The sequence below is a fragment of the Magallana gigas genome, chromosome 6 (assembly GCF_963853765.1).
Source record: "Magallana gigas chromosome 6, xbMagGiga1.1, whole genome shotgun sequence".
NCBI classification, from domain to species: domain Eukaryota; kingdom Metazoa; phylum Mollusca; class Bivalvia; order Ostreida; family Ostreidae; genus Magallana; species Magallana gigas.
In genome coordinates this window covers 30,955,410-30,978,680 of record NC_088858.1, presented here as the reverse complement: position 1 = coordinate 30,978,680, position 23,271 = coordinate 30,955,410, and the positions used below count along the sequence as shown (strand labels likewise).

The following is a 23,271-nucleotide window of genomic DNA, read 5'->3' as shown; positions in this document are numbered from 1 at the left end:
CTTTTATGACCAGTGCAATTTTCTTTAGATTTCCTCTTTCTTGGTGGCACAATCCTCTGGATTGAAATCATTCAATTTAATGCAATATTGAGGAATTTATTTTTAATTTTTTCATCGGTGCCTTTAAATGATCAATTAAACCGAGTCAATACATTTTCTATTGTGTTACTCGGAAAAGCGTTCGGAAAAATATTGATAATGCTTTTGTATCGGAAAGTTGTAATACAGAATGGATATGGCACCATTTGAGAGAGCAACGGCGGCAGAAAAGGGTAGATTGATTTTTCTCACTTGTGATACCCCTCGTTAACATTTATTTGGTTTTCCGTACTTATAAATGAATCGTCATCGATTGCTGAGAGAAAGGAAAATATACAAAAAGAATTGACGACTAGTTTTATTTTGCCATTGATCGGTTAATAAACATTGAGCAGAAAAAAAAGTATTTGTGAAATCTCTCAGCTGGGATACTAAATGAACGAAATAACATGGTAAGTATAAATTTCTATTGCAGTTGTCGGTGTTCATTTTTAAATATTTTACACATGTAATTATACTTAAACATGTTTAGGTATGCATACGGATATCATATTTCAGAACCATTACAACAACTCCAAACATTAACTAATAGCTTAGGTTCTAACGTATGCCACACAAAAATATGAGTGGTTAATTAAACAGTACACAAACAGGCTCTGTATATTCAATGTACTATAAAGTTCAAAATTTTTAAATGTGTTTCTTGTGAACTTAATACATATTTTCAACATTGATTTTAGTATTGATGTGTGAAAAATAATTATTGGTGTAACTTTAAAATGTCATGTTGCTGACATTCTTAAAAGGTGGCTTTTTTTTTTTACACATGTACTACATACATGTATGTAAAACAAAATATATCTTGGGCCATTTGAAAATATTGGTATTGAGTAGTAGTGTTGCGTGAATACTATTAAACCCGTTTGACTTATATTTCAGGTAGAGAACCTCACAGAAGAACAGATAAATGGTATGATGTTTTTAACACTTTATTAAATGCCTGACATGAAGGTAACAATAGTTGGGGGAGGAGGGTAGGGGGCTTCTACCTGAATATGTCTCAAACACGTGTAAATATGATATTTCTCATAATTTGTTCAGCCAAAATTTGGCAGGGATTACGTTATTTTCATAAAATACAAATATATACACATTTTTTAACAAAGCTTTTTTGTTGGAATTTCACGTCACATGCAATTTTAGTTGAAATTATAATTTTTTTTTATAATTTTCTGTTTCTTAAAGTTTTATTACATGAAATACGCATTCTTTCTTTAAGAAAATTGAAATGACTTGTCAAATGTTCTATATTATTCACGTTGTCACAAGGGTTAAGTTGTATTTAAAATCTGAGGGTAAAAAAACAAAACCCAGATAACTACATAAGAGTTTAAGTATCAAATCCCATCACAAATATTTAGAAATCTTTTCTTCAACATAAACGTTATTTGTATACGACACTTTACTGACCAGTTTATCTTGTGATCACGTTATAGCCACAAATAAGTCTGAATTCTTGCAGTTCCGTAATACAATAGAGTTCAAGTACGTGTATTGCATGCAAATCCAGAGAGGATATTTTTTAAAACTTGATTAGCTATTGCTTTGGCACAGAAAAAACCCCGGTTTTGATCTAGGTTATATTAATGCTTTTACTTTGTTTCTTTGTTGCTTTTCGTGCAACAGATATTGACTTAAGGGTACATGTGGCTTTGATGATAAAGGTAAACTATCAATTATTCAGTCAATGTTAGTCTTTTTAAAACCTCAACCAAAGTATGTGTCCTTGATATTTGTGACGTCATGTAGCCTGCAAGCACTTCTCTAAGAGCCTCATTTATAACAAAGCAATATTTGCAAAATCATCAAATTCATATAAAAGTACCACAATTGCATGGAAAAACACCCTGTTTTCCACGGAATAGTTAATCGACGTGCAAACCATTTCCTGCTGAATGTGGAATGAATTCATTTGTCAATTTTATTACAATGAGGCTACTTATAATAGTGACTCAGAGACTTTCTGATATATGCTATACAAAAGTAATTATGAAAAGCAATAAAAATCAAAAGTAAGGCAAAAAAATCAAACCGACACACACGCGCACAAAATAAAAAACAAATAAAAAAACCCAGCCTGAATGTTCACTTCATACGTAAGTAAGTTGATTTAAGTTTGATTATAGTTTACATTATGACAATAATTGAGAATATATTAATAACAAACATTATGTTTTATACCAGAATTAAAAGAACAACCGTACATAAGCAGTTTACTTTCAGAACACAGGATACTACATTTAAAGGAAAACGCTCATTCAGCAATCAATGATAAATAGATATAGATGAAATAGATGAACCACCATTAGAACCAATATTTTCATTTTACTGCTGTAGATATCAAAGAGGCGTTTTTGGTGTTTGACAAAGATGGCGACGGAACGGTCAGTACTGAAGAACTGGGAGAGGTCATGAGATCGATGGGGCAAAACCCCACAGAGAAGGAACTTATGGACATGATTGCAGAAGTTGATGTAGATGGTACATGTAATATATAAAGCAATATGAAGCAAGAAGAATCTGAATATCTTTTGTTTCTAATTTGGGAAAAATGATTTCATATACCGATTTTACTTCCATCGACGTTGTCCTTTGCAGGTTTTGAAAACTAGGGAATGGTTATATTTGCTCCAGCTTGAAATTAAAAGTTGAAAACAAAATCTAGAATTCGAACTAAATATTGAAATGGTATAAATAAATTAAATAAGTTTCTTCGCATGTCATATTGTAAAATGGTTATCGATAAAAACAAATCATGAAATGTTTTCTAGGAATATCCCAAATATTTAATGAAAGATGGTTTATCCAATGTCATATTTTTCATTCAGGAAATGGTGATGTGGAATTTGACGAATTCCTACAAATGATGGCCAAACAGATGCAGTGTACGGATTCTCCTGATGAGCTGATCGAGGCCTTCCAAGTGTTTGATGAGACTAAAAGTGGACTCATATCCGTGGCTGAGTTCCGGAGCGTAATGACGACTTTAGGAGAACGACTAACGGACGATGACGTCGATGAAATGATTGCTGACACAGGACTCGGAGGCAACGGTTACATTCGGTACAAAGGTACATGTATCTTGAATACCAGCGTTAATTTTATTGATTAAACGACCATAATAAACATAGAGATGAAATATAACTCTTATGCTTTACAACATTACAAATATAATTTGCCTTCATTTTCCCCACAAATTTCTTTTAAAAATCTCTTGATCTGCAATTGTCGATCAATATATTATAAATAGATGAACTGTCTGATAAAAAAATTGTTATCTAGTCTTCTTTTACTGAACATGCTTTTAAAATGGAAGAGTAATTAAAGAAGGATAACTCTTTTCAACCTTTTTTTTAGATCTCTTTTTAATTTGTTTATTTTCCAGATTTTGTGAAGCATATAACATCAAAATGACGACTGTGTTATAACAGCCGTAGAAGAGAGGATATAATGATTTTGGATTTTTTCGAAAGCGTGCAAGGGATGACTGTATGATAACAAATTTCCTGCAATGCTTGTGATAAAGCAACCTTTTAGCATCTACTTTTAACAAGCTTTGTAGAAGTCTCCGTTTTATACTTTTCCAAAAAATCATGACTATGTTACATCCATCAACAATTTATTTCATGTTTTTTTTTTATGCAGTGCTTTGTTATTTATTACTGTTTCAAGTAAAATGCGTCATAAAAACAAACTTATTACCTATTCTGACTCGTTCTTTTATTACTTTACTCAATCACATTTGCTGCTTATTTTCAAACATAAAGTGTGAGAGTAAAGGGATTGTTGCGGGCAGTGACGTAAACGTCCTTATAAGACAATATATGGAACATGGGACTCAGTATTAAGAACGTATCAAAAGAATGTCCATTTCGCTATATGAAATGGAATGTCGGCGTTAAAGACATATGTGCCGACACATGCTCCTGTGATCCACGTATTGATAGTTAATAGAACCATTTTAACAGGGGCTTGGACTTTGGGTAGCTGTGTCAAACAGCAATGTGGCGTAGGCATGTCTATTTCATAGCTAACTTCTTAGCCGTGGCTCTTTGAAATCAACAAGATCTGTCTGGCTTCAGAGTTAAGACTACGCAATCGGTGTATATTTCGCTTGAAACTAGCGTCATTTTGAACTTGTTTTGACGCAAGAAATAAATTACTACGTACTACTGAAAGTCCAAGGCCTTGTTAAAATGGTTCTAAGTATAAATATATCATTTACTGACTGTGATTTTCAAAACTTCATGAACTTCGAACATGTATTTGTCTGGATGGACAATAGTTATGTAGACATTTATTTATCAATCTGAACGCTATGTAAATACATGTATTGCCGTTTAATATTTTTCATACTTTTTTTGGCGAAATATTGGATTTACAACACATTGATCGATAATATTGACATATAAACATTATATATTTCCGACAAATCGAAAATATATCAATATTTGATATCTTGAAGCGTGTTGAAGTAATAAAAAAACTCGAGAACAATTGGTATTCGATATTCATATACGTATACCACCAGCTGGTCAGGTTTCTATGCATATTCTGTCAGAAGGCAAACATGCATGCATCGTGTTCAAGGGGTTATAAATAACAATAGGAAATTAAAATGGATTTACGCTCCGTGCAGACAGAAGACTTTAAGAGTTAATCTCGTTTGCTTGCAAAATCAACATCGACAGAACAAAAGCTACAAATTGTCTATCAAGTTACACCGGGTCAGGCGCTAGTGAAATACACATGTGTATTGATAGAGTCATTTAAATTCTTCTTGGAGATAAAAGAGGGGTAAATCAGAACTGTTCAACTGTGAAGTTTTCTCAGCGGCAACCGGTTTTTTTTTTATTAACACAGACATAAAACAAATCCTAACAGAGTTTGTGAAATGAAGCTACATAAAAAAGAATTGTCCTGAAAACATCTAACATGGTAAGTAATTTTACATGTATTAAATCTGCAATAATATTTTGATGAGCATTCAAGTTACTCTAAGCCCGCAATTGAATTTTCTTTTATTTAAGTTATTCGTAGTTTTCAATTGTAAAAATTCTTATCTCTACAAAAACAAAGATGATACCAATATAAACACGAATAAATTCTAGTGTTTTCACAAAGGATATTGAAATTTATCGAGGGTTTGTCAAACAACAACGAATCAATTGCATTAGGATGGTAGGGGATATAGGTATTGTCCACAAGATCGGCAGAAGTTTTCTTTACTTATATTCCTTGGGTTGAAACATGTCGTACAGGGCGTCGGGTCGAAAGAAAAAGAAAGTTAAGGTAGATTATCTGTGATAGTTTGTAATATCTATTGACATAGTTTTATGTCTTAAAAACTTCGTTAATCAAATTCATGTAATATTTATTTTTTTACGAACAGGACACTCTTACAGCAGAACAAATCGCAGGTAAATCTTTTTTTCGTTATCAGATATGATCATTGAAAATATGCCTCATTTTGTTTTTATACTTGTTAATGATCAAAGAATTCAGCGGAACATAAATCAATAATTCTGTACGATCCATTACGTTCACCAGTATAATTACTGGGATGGGGTCATAAAACAGAGAAAACATTCAAATCCTGTCTCACTTTTCTGTTTTATTCCTTTTGTTAATGTGAGATTGAGATATAAAATTACCATATTTAAGTGTTATGGCCCTGGTGTTAAGATAACGTTACCTAATGTTCATTAACCCACAACCTGCATCTTTTTGAAACTTTTCCCGAAATGGGCATAAGTTCTCTACCGGTAAAACCGAATTGGGGACCATAGTCTTTATTTTTCTTAAAACCTTAACAATATACCTGATTACATTTTGTACACTGTACTACATGCAACGTGTCTGTTGTGATGCAGAACTTCGGGAAACCTTTCTCCTTTTCGACAAGGATGGAGATGGTACAGTGAACAGTGATGAACTAGGGACGGTGATGAGGCAACTTGGACAGGAACCTTCAGAAGAGGAACTCCGGCAAATGATCGCAGAGGTAGATGAAGATGGTAAGTACATGTAGTGACAAAAACGACCATTTGAAGATTCCATTTAAATCATGTAAGTTTCGAAAATTCCTATTAAGTTATGATGGAATGTACATAGCTTGAGTTTGCAATTTCCTGAATTGGCTGTATATTTAATGTACATGTACAATAAATAAATAAATAAATACAAATTAAATGAATTGATTCCAATGTCTTTTTCGGGGAAAATACATTTTAAGTTTTGTCATGAATATCAAATGAGATAGGCAAGAACATTTAAGATATTACGGTTTTGGAAATCTCAAAAGAAAATACATATCCATTTCTTCTACGTATTAAGTTAGATCCCTCTGTAAGTAACTGTATGGTAGATAAATTTTATCTTATCATATCAGTCGTAAGATGCTTTTCTTTGGAATTTAATATCAGAACGTCTTATCTTGTCATTTAGTACACCTTTTTAAATGCCAGGTTAATGTCTTGGGGCGGTGGTCTTTAATTACGACTTCATAGCTGATCAGTTTTCTATAAGAACATGTCAGGTTACACCGGGCTTAAGCAATATTACATAGTTCATTACGTATTAAATATTAAGCGCAATAAACAAAAAAAGAAAAGGAAAAGAATATTGAATTTCACTTGATTGCATTTAAGTCTTTAAAAGGGGTTTGTCATTGAGTTTCCAACCAAAAGCAATCTTAAAATCCTTTAACGGTCTCCCGATGCATTTGTAATGTAAGACCTAATTAATCCTAGTATGCTAAACCGTTAACACCTTCGACATGCAGGCTACTGTTTGTTTTCCATATTGTATTAGGAAGTGGGGAGATTGAATTTGAAGAATTCTGCACTATGATGGCTAATCGGATGAATCAGCCAATAGATTCGCCACAAGAATTGATAGAGGCATTTGAGGTAAACAGTTTTTCTTTGTCTTACAAAACCACTTGTCCGTTCACTGACAAGGTCGAAGTTCATTATACTTGATACATCAAGGATTTTAATCGGTTAATACATTTTTAAAGTATTTACTAGTAATTTAATGAAAAAATATCAAAATGTCTGATTGAAATTCTTCATTTACAGATTTTTGACGATGAAAAAAGGGGATACATAACAATGGAGGAATTTCGGTCTGTAATGACAACATTAGGAGAGAAATTGTCTCATAGTGACGTGGACGAAATGATGACAATGACGGGGATAGGAAAGAACGGGAAAGTCAAATACAAAGGTATGTTCTGGTTCAACATACAGAGACTGAGAAGTCATATAAGCTTCTGTTGTTAAAGGGCGTTTTGAAAAGTTCAAGCTATCCAAAAAGTTGTGTACAATATTTAGAACCCGGGTACATGTAGAACTGCAATGTTGGATAAACGCTTTCTGAAAATTTCCCTCATATTTGTTAAGGTTTTATTCATAAAAAGTTTGAAATACAAAAAGTTGTTGAAAAATGTTTTAAAAATATAGTGCATGCTAAATTTCTTTGTGTTGTGTTAAAAATAATTTTTGGTGTTTTTCTCTATTTCAGAGTTTGTGAAATTATTAACAAAAGAGTAAAAAAGCAAAGGTCTTGATGTTTGTATTTCATTTCTATATATACGTAATAATCATTCGATTTATAGAATAAGGTATCTGTATATGTGTTATAAGAATAACTTTGTTATTGTTATTTTTTTATGATCAAATGATCAATAAACTATATTCATTTACTTATTTATTCATTTATTCATTGTATTTTTCACGCGAAGCCTGAAAACCTGTATAAATGTGTACACTCCTCATCAAATGCAATTTTAATTTAACTTGCATTTAGATTTCAGATGACTTGTGCGAACAATGTCATTTTCCCAAGTTTGGTATCCGTAAAAGACATGTATATTTCAATGCCTCATATTTATATCTTATTAATTAGGACATATATTTAAAATGACGTCATCTATCTATAACCTTTTATGATAAAAAAAAAAAATAAGAATACACCCACATCTTAGACAACTGTAATTTGGTGCATCCTAACTAAGAAAAGTAAACGTGGAAATGAGAGTAAGAGAAACAGATTAAAATTAAAAAGGTGTAAATGTTTTCCTATTGGCGACCAGTCTCTCAACAGAGCTTTACCCAAGAAAATACAAAATACAAAACTTTGCCACCAAGCATTACTTTTAAAGTATAAACCAGAATATTTTTGAAAATAATAATGTTATTGGTACAACCATACTTAGATATAAAGATATTATGCCATAGTAATATAGTCTGTCCCAAAATATCTTCGATGCACGATTTGCTTAAGTGCTTGAAATTCATAAATACCTCAGGGTTTAAGCGATGTACATTCAAAGTATGAAAAAAATCCCAAGACTTCCACTGTGAAACGTCGCCTCTAGCTTGGTTTCAATTCACAACTAAAGATGAAAAGTCCACAGGAAATGTGCTCTGTAACAGACATGAAGTATCCGCATGTTAAAGTTGAAAAATTGTGCCAGGTATTATGATTTCCAAATGGTTAAAAATGTCTGATTTTCCCATTATAAATCTTAAATCTGATTTTGTTTTTGATAATGTTTCCGTGTGAAAATTATAAGTGGATTTTCCCTCTTTCACCGATTTTAATTGTACTTCTTGTGTATTTCTATTAATCACACAAAATATTATGGAATGACTAGAGTAGTTTATTATTAATAGTGCTTGATGTAAAAGCTGAAGATGGAGAAACAAATCAAACTCTTACTTTTATATGTTTATCAAAACCTGCAGTAAAACTTTATTGTAGTACATTTAATGGGGTAGAATGTGACAATTAAAAATCGTTTGCTAAGAGATGAATTAGAATAAACTGAATTAAACAATTTCAACTGTGGATAATTACATGAATATAATAAGCACTTAAATATTTAAGGAAGACCTAAACACAAAAAATGATTCTATCTATTTATAAGTTAGTCAGATGAAATACATGCACATGTGCAATTTGATGTTATTAATATAATCCAAGAGATTTATTGTACAATAATCGCATTAGAATTTATTAAGACGATACAGATATTATGTATTTGAAATTTATTTGTTTTATCATAACAAAGGAACAGTGTCAATCTACCTGATCGCAAATGAAAACGAACATATGGTAGACACTGCTCATGGAAAGTTTCCAATTGTTCCGGAACATACTAATACAAAACCGGTATAGCTCTTCATAAAAATACTCTAGGTTAAGCCGAATTAGACCGCTTGGTAAGGGTTTAATTCCCTCGACCTACATTTTCTCAGTCCAGCACGAAGTCGTCGGTACCATGGTATGGACTGAGTCGTGAAGATGGTGAGTACAAGTTTAGATAATGATTATTATGCATATTTATTCACATATATATAAAGGTTATGAGAATGATTGTTTAATAAAACTTGGGTCGGCTTCATATTAACTGTACTTTAAAGTTTGTTATATTTATTTGTTTATGCTGTAAAACAAATCTAATAAATATTTAAAGAAATACAACAAAGTTTTTATCGAACATTTTATCACAGATGAAATGCCCACATGCTATCAAAATATATCAAATAAAATAAACTTAATCATCATCTGAATTTTCATTAAGATTTTTTTCTGTAATATTTACCGATACTTGAAATAATAGACAAAGATGTTTTATTTGGTATTTCTTCAAGCATTCAAATATCATAAAAATATTTCATGTTAAGTTATGAAATAAACCTAGATATATGTGGAAAGGTTTGGCAAAGTGATTAAAGATTAATCTCTTTATCACGCCATAAAATGCTACACAGATGGATTAAGCACAAACTGTATAAAAAAGGTAGGTCAATTTAACTTTATAATAATAAGTGTTTTATAGCCACTAAAGTGTACCCTTTTCCCTAAAGTTAGTCACAATGTCATATCACAAAGTTCGTTTCAAATTTAAAGGGATTTAAAAAAAAATGGTTTTTATGTAATTGCTTGTCGTTTATCTTTAATCAGGAGGGGTATCTTACTCTCGTAAGTAAAAAGCATCTACCCTCGAAGTCTAAGGGCTTTCAATGCGCATTCTGTTACTATTCTTTAAACGTGTATTGGGGAGAATGTAGTATGTCTGTACTTGATTCTATTCAAAGAATGATCTTTATAGTGTCTTTATTATTTTACCTGACGGTAAAAAATGCCTTCTAGGTGTCAGTGTACAGATTAGGGTATTTATTGAAAATGCACTTTCTCACCATCTGAACTCGAATAGAATCATTTTAGGTGACATTTTTCTTTACCGGTGGCAATTTCCTATGTGCATATGCATGTTCATCCATATTCACCACTTTAAAAAAATGTTTTTCGTTAACTATTCCACAATTTATGTATTATCTTAATATGCTTCAATCATGATTTATAAAAATTGCATCAGAGGAATACTTAATTTGCTAGTACTCATTAGTTCTCTTTTTCAGTATTATTTGTTTTAAAGTAAGCAAAACTGAAGGTATAATACATCGATTAATCATTATTGGGAATAATCAATAATGACCCACGACTTCCTCTCTCATTTGTTCATTATTATTTTTATTTCTTTAGGATGAAAACCAAACTCAAGTGAGGCCAAAATCTTGTCATTATGTTAATATATGTAGTTCGTCATTTTTTGTGTAACAAGTGTGTTTTGTCTTTTGAAATAAAGTAAGAATGTTAACACAAAATTTGAATAACCAGTATCTTTTGGTATTGAATTTACTACTGAAAATCTTAATGCTATTTTAAAAGTTTTAAACTAAGCTTTAATTGTATATCTCTAAACTTATTTAAAGGTAAAAAAAAACAACCCACTGAATATAATATAACGTAATGTGTTTTTTAAAAAGGCTAGGTCAACAATTTAATATAAATACATTAATTGAAATTATCTTGTTTCTATTATCACTTGCATTTGTAATGTAACTTACATGTACTTAATATGGTAATAATTTGATTTAAGGTCGAAAATCCCACTGAAGTGAGTCTAAAGAAGCGTCTAACAATTCGTTCTCCTTTTTATGAAATTCCTGGGTTTTTTTCTTATGATTGTCCTTAATAAAAATAAACATGTATACATGAATCTTAATTATAAACTTACAGTATAATATGCCTTATTTGAAGCAAAACACTAATATAATAATACTATGTAAAAGGTTATTATTGATCCATGTCGATTCAAAACTTAATTGTCTTTATATAACATTACATGTAGCCATTCCCTCAGCAACCTCCTAATATTGCTATAATTTTGTTTATGAAAATTTATATAATAGCTTAAGGAAGTGTCATTCAAAAATGTTCAAAATTCTTATTAATAGAATACATGCAAACTATGATGATTTTATCTAATTTATTATCTAAGTATAATTTTAAAATTAAATATTGTATCTTATAGGAGAAAATGTATCAAAATATTCAAATATTGAACAAATGGTTAACTGAATGCAAATGTCCTAATTTTGCAGGATCAGTCCAACTTAGACGTGAGTTATATACTCCCTATATGATGTTTTAGTTCTTCTCACTTTGTCCTTGTTTACAATAAACCTTGGTTTTATTACAATAACCGTTTAATTTTGTTTTTAACAAACCGTATTCCTTTTCTGTAGCCCTAATATTCCCTATTCTATTAATGTTTGTTTGCTGACCTTCCTATTGGCTGAATGAAAAACAGTTTTGTAGAAGATATAATAAATGATCAATGCATTGATACTACACTGTATACTGTTATGTAACAAAGAGTCATGTTTTAACTTTGTTGATAATGTTTTAAAATTCTATAAATTCTGGATATGAATCAAGTTGTCCAATGTATACTAGTACTGGGGGGAGACTAGAGCATAACAGTGTACGTGTTTTGAATAGAAAATGTCATTGAATAGTTGCAAAAACCACTGTTAATATTTCGCTGTATATTTGTGTGCATAAGTAGTTGAATATTTGCCTTATAAATTAATTTACTTTTAAAACTTGCTACTATAGTTTGTTATTGCATTGGTAAGGTACAATAAACATCTTTCTAACGTAATCCAAAAATATAATATTGCTATATTTACATATATAGGAGCAAAATGATGTAAGTATTAACGACCTCCTGATCAAATTCCAATAATTATCTTTAACATTACCATTGTACCAACAATTACATTAATTTCCTTCACACTTAAACTAAAAAAAAGTTTTGGGGAAATTGAAATCCATCAAATAAAAGGAAATTGCATGATTGCTTATGGGCATTTTGAAAATGTTATATGATGATATGTATGTATTGTTATGTAACAAGTATCAGTATTAATTTTATACCCCAAAAAAGTTTTCCTAATTAAATTCCTCATACTTTCAGATATCTCTTTCAAAATATCACCTAAAATGAATATATAGAGTGTCTTTAGTTGTCGAAAATTTAACAGTCAAAGGTATATCTGATAATCAGATTAACTGTTATTTACAGCTTTTAAAAATACCTTCCCTGCCAAAAAGATTTAGGTCAGACCAACGTCCTTACACATGTAGAAATGATTTATATAATTGTATTGAATAAAACTATTGTAATAAATGTATGTTGTATATTATAGTTTTGAGTGGAACTATCAAAATAGTAAGGTCGTCTACAACTAAGTACATGTATAAAATCTGTTCATGTTGTTTCAATGTGGTCTAATCGAAGATTCAAAGAGTTGCATTAACATTGCATTTGGACATTTGTTTGTATCATTTTATTAATCTGGGTAAATTAGTATGATTAATGAACAGTTTAACTGACTATGTAATTCGGTTTTTTTTTATTTTATTATTTTCAACAGACGGATAATTTTGCACAAGAAGTCTACATTGGTATGTACATGAGGTAGATTCAAAATATTAACCATAAAAACATGAATCAACAAAACGTTTACTTCTTTCTTTTGATTTATGTATTCCATGCACAGTTTCAGAATTCATTCAACCTTTTTAGATGCTTTCCGAGAAGCTGATGAAGATGGCGATGGATTTCTGTCAGAGAGAGAACTTGGAATTGCTCTAAGGAAATTGGGTCACAATCCCAGCGAAGTGGAAATTCGTGACTTGATTTTAACAGTTGATGAGGACGGTTCGTATTATTTTATAGATTATTTTAAATATGGTTGGGTTTTCATGTCATCAATTGACATGTTAACTAAACCGTAAGTTGAAAAGGTAACGGGTACGTTAATTTTCTTAGACAGCAATAAGAATTCTTAAGTAATTTTAATTTTACAATGGTATATAAAAAAGATTCTTTTTTAAAAAAAAAAAAACCACCATTAAGATATCAAATTTGAATCACAGAAAATGGACATCTGGACATGAACGAATTTATGAATCTGATGACCATAAAAACTGCTGCTGTCGGTGAGGTAAACGATATGTTTAAAACCTTTGACGTCGACAAAAACGGATTCATCGACTGGAATGAACTTAAAATGGGGATGCAAAACCTGGTCGGACACGAGCTGGAAGACTCTGACATAGACGAAATGTTGGAGGAGGCAGACCTAGACGGGGATGGGAGGATCAATTACGCAGGTATTGATTGATTGATCGATTCATTGATTGGCTGACTGATAACAAGTGAATCTTTTTCACGACAAGTTGCTCAGTTTTTCAATCCAATATAAGTGACATACAAGTAATCCCGTTTTTTGCATTTTAAATTTGTTAATAAACAATCTTGTGTGACTTCCTTTCGTGAATTATTTGCTTTCTTTTTTTTTGCCTGTTTTTTAAATTAAAAGAAATGAATTCTGTTCGCTACCTTGTAAGGTATAAATACCATGCAAAATTAAAATTACATGTAGGTTGATTTATATCGACAAAAGTAACTTACAATTCAGAATCGATTTAGGGTCAGTTTTCACTTCAAGTTTAAATGACCCACGATATTTTTGAAATACATCTAGTCTGTATTGGTGCAGACGAACCAACGTTTGAACTCATTCTTAACCTTTTCACTCATTTATGCTCCTTTGTAAAAGTGAGACTGGGATCAAAAGTTAGTTCGTATAAGTTTTATGGCCCTTGGCCAGTTATACAGAGCGGGTCTTACCCCTCATCATAATGTTTCTATATTTTAGAGTTTGAACGTATGATGCAGAAAAACTTCGAAGAAGAAAAAGAAGAGGTTTAATAGAAATATGTAACATCAACAGAGATATCACCATGCCACATTGACTTCATATAATTATCTTAATCGTATTTTTTCTGTTCGGTTTGTTTATCTTTTTATGAACATGTATTGATATGTATATTGTTTCTTACTTGGTTTATACAGAACAGTTTCACAATTATTGTTATTGTGTTGAACATTAAATTTCAATCAAAATTGTTTGACAATGACAAAAGTTTGGGAATTTTAAAACCCAGATTGCGTGTAATACTAGTATTTTGTACACCATGGAAGGATCATTACAGTATTAACATGTTGCATTATAAATCGAAGTGAAACACAGAATCCTATTTGTCAATAATACAAACCGGAATCATGTTATAAATGAATGGTTTCGATCATGTCTTCCTTGTTTTATTTGTTTCACGTTATTTGGTGTCTTAACTGGGTTTTTCGAGAGGGCGGGGTCAGGAATGACGATTGAACGAGATAATAATTGTCATTTCATGGACAGAATGGGATTGAAATGTCTGGAAATGTGGCTGAATGACAGTTTAATCCATATTAGGTGTTATTGGGATTTTTACCCCCAAAAAACACATTATCAATCATTTTATTAGATATCTATATTTTCCGATCTACATGTGCAAAATGTAGATATAAGTGTTTGCAATGTGTACCATCTGTAGTACAGATGTAGAATGTTAAACCACCAAGCTTTAAAAGTACTTTATAAATGAATTGTTAATCCTTAAGCAAATGGGTTTGACTTTAATATATATCCAGCCGCTTTGTTGGTGCAACAATCTCTAAAATGTATTCATTTAAAACGAAACAGCGAGATCCTTTTACAATAGCTTCATCCCAAATGTAAACAAGAAGTGTGCATTGAATATTTAATACAAACCTTATTTATTTGCAAACTCAGGTTGTTTAAATCCAGTTTCGCTGGAGACACAGGAAGGAGAACAAATATTTTTATGATTTCTCCCCTTTCAAATCGCTCCTATTGTGTGTTCAAATTTCTTCTGCTTAATTTGGCATCATTTTGAAAAGTAAAATATATTCGGTGGGCTAGGCTGGGTATACATTTTTATTTTTCAGTTTTTTAAATCTTTCTGAAAATCTCCGAAGTCTTCTGAAACGTAGATAATATAATGCGCCACCTTGCAAGAAACAACACGAAGTCGACGTTGTTAAATGTTATGTAAAATTATTAAAGAGACAGGGAGAGAAGAAAGAAAAAGATATAATTATCATCATCGGCCCTTATTGAGAACTGAGGGGTGAAGGAGAAAAATCACGTATATCACTCGATCTGTTATCGAAGTGACAGGCCATTTTCGCTATAGATATATAGGCCAATTTTAATGCCAAAAGAAAATAGTCAGAGTGCCTCGGGATTTAACCTTCAATATAGCTATTCAAAATGGTAAGTAACATCAATTATTTTTTCATCCGACCGCCATTTCTTTATTTTATGTGTTTTTGTTGTACGAAATAAGATTTGAATGCATGGCTATTTTGGCTGATTTACTGATCGATTGGAGTGGTACAAGTGTATAATTCAATGGGAAAAGAAAAAATCTTTTATGAAAACTTTCATTATGGTTAAAATTATACCCCCCTTTTCATCTTGCGCACTGCGAATATGTCGAGCGCTCAAAAAAGTGAGGAAATTGAGGAAGACTACGATCCTGTAAGTAAAAACAGTAAAACATTTCAAGTTGAAAATCTCGTTGATTTTTTTTATAGGACACCATGGGGCTCTAGTGAAGCAATTCGTCAATTTTATATAGAATTTTGTTTTCGATTTATAAATATTTTCTTGTGTGGTGAGAATTTGTGAAATGTGCGAAGAAAAATAGAGATGATACCTAGAGTTTTAATATTTTTAATATTTATGAAAGAAACCAGTTTTTTAAGCTTATTGGGTATGATAAAGTCCCAGATACCTAAAGGATTTAAAGCGGAACATTATTATAAACTCAAGAATACCAGACAATTATAATTTATGTACAATTATCGCGTACTTCTATTACAGCAAATTTATTCAAACTTGAATGCTAAACCTTTTAAACTTCAGTCGCTTGGTTATTTTCCAACAAGCAATCCACATAAATTTCAACTTATGTACGTGAAACGTTACTAATTAGCTTCAAAGTCGTGCCAGTCTCATGTGAATTTCCTCGGGTTTGAAATACATATCTATTCTTGACATTTAAAAACAAATCAGGTATAAAATCAAGTCAGGCCAAAATGATTTTTATTGTTTGTTTGAAATCGCCTCCTGCCACATTGTAATACCCCCCGCCTGTAAAATTTTATTAGCAAAAAATGAAGAACTTTTTTAAAGAGAGTTTTATTTTTTTTTTTACTAATTTTTGATTAGTTAAAATTCGGAAAACAAAAATATGTATATAAATTCCCTCCTCCTGAGTCTAGAAAACCGCAGGCGCCAATTCGAAACAAACATTTTTAAAGGATGGCATCAAATATATGCAATTTTCAAGTAACTTGCCGTATTTTAGATTTGAAATAAACAAATTCGTGTTTTACATCCTTCGCAATTCATTCTGTTTGTTTCCAGTTCGTGTCAAAAACTGGATGCTATTTCCATAATACTTTGCTTTGGTTGTTTTTGCATTATTTCAAAAATACAACCATGTCCACAATTAGCAGCTTGCAAATTCATTTTAATGAATTGATCTCTCTTTTCTTTTGTCAAGGAAAAATTTACCAAGGAGCAAGTAGAAGGTAAATACTGATTTCATTTTTTGTACTGCTGTAAATTATTTAAACACTGTCCAAACTGAATGCCATTTTCTAGCTGTCAATAAGCCATATACTGCATGTAGTATATATATAAATAGGTGTTTATTGTTGTTCAACAGAGTATCGTCAAGCCTTTCGTGTGTTTGACAAAGATGGTGACGGAACTATATCCACGGAAGAACTGGGGGTTGTTCTCCGGTCCCTGGGACAAAATCCCTCCCCCGAGGAACTCGATGACCTTGTGGAAGCAATTGATGTTGATGGTAATTAGATTAAAATAAGACACCATGAAACTGCTGCTAGCAGATATCCTGGATTATTTCTCCACTTGCAAAATTTAAACTCATGTCCTGTTTTTTTTTAATATATTGTCTAGTAATCTTTTAAAAAGTATAACCAATCAATTATATCTATTACCCAACTCTCAGATACATGTCTCAATGCAATCGGGTTTTCTTTTTACGTTCTCAAGCTAATATACGCTGCATTTATTTTAATGTCCACACCACTTACAAATAAAATATATAAATTGCCTATCAATTCTAGAATTTATATATATATAGTCCGGAATGTTGGGAAGTAAAATTGAAATTGATATGCTCGATCCACACTCAGCTTTTGAAATAAAATTTGAAAACATGTGACCTATAAAATGATTAAAATAAATTCTTGAAGACATGATTAAAAAAACCACGGATTTTGGTAAACATTGATATTACTCTTGTAAATTCTAAATACATTAGAAAAAAATATAGCATTGTATATGTATATATAAGAGAAATGTAGGTAAATTCCAAATTACTGATAAAAAGTTAACCAATATTAATTTTTTTATATCAGGAAATGGAATAATCGATTTCAATGAATTTCTACAAATGATGGCTAGAAAAATGCAGGAGGTGGACGTTGAAAATGACATCAGGGAGGCATTCAAAGTCTTCGACAAAGAAAACAAAGGCTACATCACAGCGTCAGAATTACGTCACATCATGACGAACCTGGGAGAAAAACTGTCTGACGACGAAGCAGACGAGATGTTAATGGAGGCGGATCGAGACGGAGACGGACAGATTGACTACGAGGGTATGGTATCTTTTTTTAAAGTGCACTTGTGGTTAAAAAAAAATCCACATCTTATTTCATAAAAAAAATATTATATTCAGTTAACCGTTAGAGTACTTAGGAGCAGATTATACAGACATTGTGTCCTATCCTTTTGACAATATATGTCAATGAAATGTGCTTATTTTAATTCAAAAATTTATTAGTAAGTTTTGCCAGATGAAGAATTTGAATTTTAAATTTGACTTTGAATAAATACATTAAATAATTATATTTTTCTCGTTTATAGTGTGCTTATCACAGATTGTGCTTTCCCCCCTTATATTATTTGTTTTCAATGCTTTTATAGCTTGCTTGTTGATGTTTGCTTTGAATGAATTTTGCTAGATGAATTGATAAAAGAAAATTGGAAAATAGGACTTCAGCCCATTATATTATCCATGCATTGCAAGATTCATATCAGCGATGAATTTATAGTTATTTGCAGTTAATGTTGACATTGGTCTTCTTTCGTTTTTTGCAGAATTTACGGCCATGTTGGCAGGTGGCATGAAACCCCAATAACGAAGAGAGAGAGAGAGAGAGAGAGAGAGAGAGAGAGAGAGAGAGAGAGAGAGTTTAATTCAACTGACGCATGTTTTTACATACACTGACGGCTCTGTATGCATATTATTTCATTTCAATGCATTATTGAAAAAAAAACCCATCAATTATGTTAATTGCTGTTTTGTATATCAAATGTGAATATTATTTCGTTTTGAAATCTTTTAAACCTGTTATACTTGACAAATGCATGCATTTAAATGTGTATGGATTTGTGTTATTTTAAATAAAAACCATACAACCAAAACAAAATACAATCAGTCTATCTACCGAAATTTTTAATTGTTATGTGCGTCGGTTATGAACTTACGATATCTTACAAAGCGAGTTTGAAAATATTCACGAAACTTCTCTTTCTGTCTGATGGTTTTTAGGCACCCCTATATCAATCTTTGTTGATTTTGTAACTACAGAAAAAAGCAAGCACCTCTCTCCCCCCCCCCCCCTTTAATAACGAAGTTTACATTTTTGACAGACTTTTTTTGTATTTTCGGATACGTAAGTTCATAAAAAATCTTGAAGGTTCCCTTTACATATCGCAATCTAAAAAAAAAAAAATCAAAGTTAGCGATACAATATCAATTCGCAAAGAAAAGGGTGAAAATCAGTTGTCGCATTAGTGCATAGTGTGAGCATTTTAAAGCCCTCCAAATATATCAAAGCTTTGGGTTTCAATTAAGAACTTAGAAAACTGTACACCATTTTAATTTGCAATACGATATCAAAAGGCCATGAATAATGATAAAATTGTCGCACTAAAAAAGCCTTTCGTCTGTAATGGTCTTAGGTTTTGCAATTTTAAATTATGTGTTAAATACACGGTGACAAGGAACAAAATAAAGCTCCAGAAACTATTGAGCCAGTGACAACCGGAGAAACGTTGTTCCGATAAAAATGGTATTTTTATAAGTGCATTCTTGTAAGTGTATACTTTATGTACATTGTACATGTCTATTAGACGAATGACAAACAATGTTGACACTTTAACAATGCATGAACGTGTTGAGTTATAAATAGCAAGGAACAATTTGATAATGTACAGCAGAGAATTGGAGCAATGTGGGTGTACGGTGAAGGTATAAAAACTGGAGATATATATATATATATATATATATATATATATATATATATATATATATATATATATATATATATATATATATTATTTAAAGGCCTCACGGTGGTGACATTGTGTATACTTGCACTTTAGCCTCGTGCAGGTCTTTAAATTTTATAACTCGAACGTTCAGAAGAAAATCTGCATTTCTAAAATTGCACATTAAAATTCTTTTTCCAAGAACGAAAACTCTTCTGTGAATGATCCTGTGCATGTATATTGACAAGTTATCAAACTTCGATTTCCCATTTCATTTTATTACAAGTTTACATATACTCACATAAAACATCAGTTTTAAGAAACAAGAAGAAATTGCCAATCATGTGTATACGTGTACTAATTATTATTATATTCTGAGTTATCTCCCAGGGTATTTCAATCAATATAACATGTTCTTTTATGAAACCCCAATGCAAAAATAGCTTATTCAGTACAGACCATAACCTTAATAGTCGACTGAGAAAAATGCAGCTATGTGAAGGATTCATAGAATGCTATTTTAGTACTAACAATACTGACATGTGCACTACTAGTCTCAAACGAATTTTCAGTGGACTATTTTTATAATAATTTATTCAAAGTTTTAAAATTAAAGTATTCTTGACTTACTGTTTGGGGCAACTCCCAGTTACATTGATTTTCAATTAAACTTTTAATGTAATACATGTCTATTCACGATAGGATCCACAGAGCTCAAACCTAAAGAAATAAATTCAATTCAATTTTGATGAAAACTTTTTCTGCTCATCATTTCCATGTACTTGGTGAGTCTGCACAGTGCAGGATGCCTAAGCAGTGAGAAAGAGAATCGACCTCAGTTTTACACTTTTTTAATGCAAATATATGTTGGTGGGGATCACAAATTTCATCATTCATACATGTTCTCATCCTACAAATACTACACATCAACTTTCGTTAAGATAATATCTTAACAAAAGTTTTAAAGTTACTAATGTTCATTGTTAAGGAATAATGCATTATGACTGACAAAAAGACTCACACATCAATTTTCTCAGCTAAGAACCATCAAAACTTATCATGCAGTACGATATCCGATAATTGCATACCAAGTTATATTTCTGAGATTATTAAATTTTCTCTGTTTGCAAGAACAGGTTCATCACAAATTAATCTAGCTGCAAAACAATCCAATTGTTGGAAATTAACATTCATAGTCTTTGTCTCAAATTTTGTTTTGTTGAATTTAAACCAACACAAATAAAAGTTGATTACATTACATTGCTTATATCAAAATAGAACAATGCAGGATTTCCTTAAAAACATCAAATGTTACATAATGATTATAAAGTACAAATATTCTTGGAGAAAAAAAAATCTCTTATTGATGTAACCAGCATTCAAAAGGGAAAGTATATTACATATTAAGTGAATCTATTTCAACTGATATCATGACATATTCCACGACTCGTCAGGCTTAATATATGTGTCATTATTTGCCTGAATATGAATCAGACCAACTCCGAAATAGTTCATGATATATTCGGATCCATCCGAAGGTTTCACTACCTGAAGGGCTATCAGGAGGATGTCGATCAATTGTCCAAGAAAAAAGAAACCCAGAGTAGAAAACTTTAAAAGTCCTATTGCGGGATACCCGAGGTAGAATCTGTCAACCCCAAACATCCCAAGAAAGACTGAAAGGAGTAAGGCTGTCTCGAACTTGTAACCATTCGTCCATCTGCAAGGAGCTTCCTTGTAGAAGCCAACTTCTGTTCCATTGAATGTGTAAAGTGTGTTTGAATTTTGGGGAATGCAAGTTATGCCTTCTGCGACAACACATTCAGTTGGTGTGGTCTTTTTCTCTGGATCACAGTTAATTTCTGCCTGAAAATGCCAAAAATAAAATTTATATTGATGATAGTAACAGTATATCTTCTCAGAAAAGCTCTCTCTCAGAGAGAGAGAGAGAGAGAGAGAGAGAGAGAGAGAGAGAGAGGAAAGAGAGAGAAAAAGAAGAGAGAGAGAGAGAGAGAGAGAGAGAGAGAGAGAGAGAGAGAGAGAGAAGGTTACTTATTTATATATTTGAGATACAAGGTGTTTTATTTTTTCATTTTAGATTTCATCATCACATGAAAATAAGGATTTACAAAGTTACAACTTATTATAACCCAATTACATACACACTTTCAAAAATCACCTTACTTGAGTTTCCGTGTCTATCACTGGATCTTTACAATAGAATTGTCCCATTAACAAGTCCTCGCATCTAAGGTCACTCGCTGCAGAATTTTTAAACTGGAGAATGATGTAAAATAGAAAACAAAAAACTCTATTTGACTGTAACTGCATCGTTGCCAGCTTGTGACGATATGATCTACTAGTTTCACATTAAATCCGATTCGCAGTCACAACACAGCCATTGTTTACACCGATTATATTTTCGGAATGCCGTGCCCGATATTATATACATGTAGTAAAATAAAAAATACCGGCAAATTTCATAATCGCCGATAAATAATAAATAAAACTTTAGAGTTAGTTATTTCCTATTATTACATGATCTAATTTGAAATAGTGACAGTGATAAAACACGCAAAAATTATGTTAAAATATTCAACCTGTATTTGCACTTAAATTGCCTTTAAGCAATTGAAGTTTTTGTTATAAACACAGTTATCAATACCTCTTGACGAAAAATTTGAAAAATGATATTAAACATGTTCGAGCTGTCAAGATTTGCTTCGTATCTAGCCTGCGGAAATTACTAGTATTACCTGTATATAAACAATACTGTCATCTTGTCTTGTAAATTTGGACTCATACTGTAATAACCAATCAGAAGGGCAAATAAATTCAGATGCACGTTATAATATTTTCTCTCTCTCTCTCTCTCTCTCTCTCTCTCTCTCTCTCTCTCTCTCTCTCTCTCAAAATTTGATGGCGGATGTTATAAGGGGCTCTTTAATAATTATCGTTCCACTTGTTGATACGAAACCTTTTGGAGAAATTATAAATATGTAAGTACCCCTGCACTGCAATTTCTTTGCCGATTAATTCCTGGCAGCTAAATCCACTAGTTGTTGAGGAACACCTCTCTCTCTCTCTCTCTCTCTCTCTCTGTTAGTCTACAAAATCCATCCTTTCAGTTTGATCGAAATTTAAAACGGAAGGAAAAAAAAAAAACTATTTGAAAAGTGCTACACTGTTTATTATCAATAGCAAACACCGCCGAGAAGAAAAGCAACCAAATAAAAAATGAAAACAAAAACAAATATACAAGCAAATCATTACATAAATACAAGTAACTCTTGAAACAGAGCAAAAGCAATAAGACAAAAACATTCTAGTTTTCTATTTATTTATCGTCTTTCTTATTTACTGACAACTGGCACTAATATACAGTCCACATGTGCTTGGATGCTAGCAATCCTGCATTTCCCTTGTATTGGAAATCGTTAGTGCTGCATTAATCTGAAATTTGTTCCGTTTTTTAGAAGTGCTCCAAATTCCTTCGCCCTCCGCAAATTCCATTCTA

General features: G+C 31.5%; 4 protein-coding genes across 5 annotated transcripts; 3 read left to right on the top strand and 1 right to left on the bottom strand.

The window, feature by feature from the left end:
- The first annotated feature begins 16 nt into the window (after positions 1 to 16).
- LOC117688905 (calmodulin) lies at positions 17 to 3,784 on the top strand. The gene is made up of 5 exons (XM_034467822.2): positions 17 to 491; positions 979 to 1,009; positions 2,437 to 2,580; positions 2,928 to 3,170; positions 3,485 to 3,784. The coding sequence occupies exons 1-5, from the start codon at positions 489 to 491 to the stop codon at positions 3,511 to 3,513; spliced, it is 450 nt and encodes a 149-aa protein (XP_034323713.1). The 5' UTR covers positions 17 to 488; the 3' UTR covers positions 3,514 to 3,784.
- An 870-nt stretch (positions 3,785 to 4,654) lies between these two features.
- Positions 4,655 to 7,777, top strand: LOC105319970 (uncharacterized). Of its 2 annotated transcripts, none has more exons than XM_034467818.2 (6): positions 4,655 to 5,037; positions 5,492 to 5,519; positions 5,973 to 6,116; positions 6,913 to 7,010; positions 7,182 to 7,329; positions 7,627 to 7,777. In XM_034467818.2, exons 1-6 carry the CDS (start codon positions 5,035 to 5,037, stop codon positions 7,653 to 7,655), a joined length of 450 nt encoding a protein of 149 aa, XP_034323709.1. In that variant the 5' UTR covers positions 4,655 to 5,034; the 3' UTR covers positions 7,656 to 7,777. The 2 variants fall into 2 exon arrangements, with proteins under 2 accessions (XP_034323709.1, XP_034323708.1); XM_034467817.2 differs by lacking the exon at positions 4,655 to 5,037 and adding an exon at positions 5,243 to 5,391.
- Positions 7,778 to 9,276: 1,499 nt separating this feature from the next.
- LOC105319971 (uncharacterized) lies at positions 9,277 to 18,715 on the top strand. The gene is made up of 12 exons (XM_066088249.1): positions 9,277 to 9,414; positions 10,657 to 10,674; positions 11,054 to 11,071; positions 11,559 to 11,576; positions 12,897 to 12,927; positions 13,049 to 13,183; positions 13,402 to 13,638; positions 14,088 to 14,104; positions 16,948 to 16,975; positions 17,113 to 17,256; positions 17,834 to 18,076; positions 18,579 to 18,715. Exons 1-12 carry the CDS (start codon positions 9,412 to 9,414, stop codon positions 18,617 to 18,619), a joined length of 933 nt encoding a protein of 310 aa, XP_065944321.1. The 5' UTR covers positions 9,277 to 9,411; the 3' UTR covers positions 18,620 to 18,715.
- A 2,053-nt stretch (positions 18,716 to 20,768) lies between these two features.
- LOC105319973 (TM2 domain-containing protein CG10795) lies at positions 20,769 to 22,182 on the bottom strand. Its single transcript, XM_034467810.2, has 2 exons — positions 21,939 to 22,182; positions 20,769 to 21,620 (listed from the first exon to the last, which is right to left on the bottom strand). Exons 1-2 carry the CDS (start codon positions 22,083 to 22,085, stop codon positions 21,183 to 21,185), a joined length of 585 nt encoding a protein of 194 aa, XP_034323701.2. The 5' UTR covers positions 22,086 to 22,182; the 3' UTR covers positions 20,769 to 21,182.
- Between the last annotated feature and the right edge of the window lie 1,089 nt (positions 22,183 to 23,271).

What these genes read in the sequence shown, in the direction of transcription:
- LOC117688905 (XM_034467822.2), top strand. An exon ending in TGCAGAAGTTGATGTAGATG is followed by an intron (nt 2,581 to 2,927) that starts GTACATGTAATA and finishes TTTTTCATTCAG; the next exon opens with GAAATGGTGATGTGGAATTT. An exon ending in CGGTTACATTCGGTACAAAG is followed by an intron (nt 3,171 to 3,484) that starts GTACATGTATCT and finishes TTTATTTTCCAG; the next exon opens with ATTTTGTGAAGCATATAACA.
- LOC105319970 (XM_034467817.2), top strand. Translation starts at nt 5,350, where the DNA reads ATGTCGTACAGGGCGTCGGGTCGAAAGAAAAAGAAAGTTAAG. An exon ending in GAAAGAAAAAGAAAGTTAAG is followed by an intron (nt 5,392 to 5,491) that starts GTAGATTATCTG and finishes TTTTACGAACAG; the next exon opens with GACACTCTTACAGCAGAACA. An exon ending in CGGGAAAGTCAAATACAAAG is followed by an intron (nt 7,330 to 7,626) that starts GTATGTTCTGGT and finishes TCTCTATTTCAG; the next exon opens with AGTTTGTGAAATTATTAACA.
- LOC105319971 (XM_066088249.1), top strand. An exon ending in TGCACAAGAAGTCTACATTG is followed by an intron (nt 12,928 to 13,048) that starts GTATGTACATGA and finishes CAACCTTTTTAG; the next exon opens with ATGCTTTCCGAGAAGCTGAT. An exon ending in TTTAACAGTTGATGAGGACG is followed by an intron (nt 13,184 to 13,401) that starts GTTCGTATTATT and finishes TTTGAATCACAG; the next exon opens with AAAATGGACATCTGGACATG.
- LOC105319973 (XM_034467810.2), bottom strand. Translation starts at nt 22,085, where the DNA reads ATGCAGTTACAGTCAAATAGAGTTTTTTGTTTTCTATTTTACATCATT. An exon ending in TGATAGACACGGAAACTCAA is followed by an intron (nt 21,621 to 21,938) that starts GTAAGGTGATTT and finishes TGGCATTTTCAG; the next exon opens with GCAGAAATTAACTGTGATCC.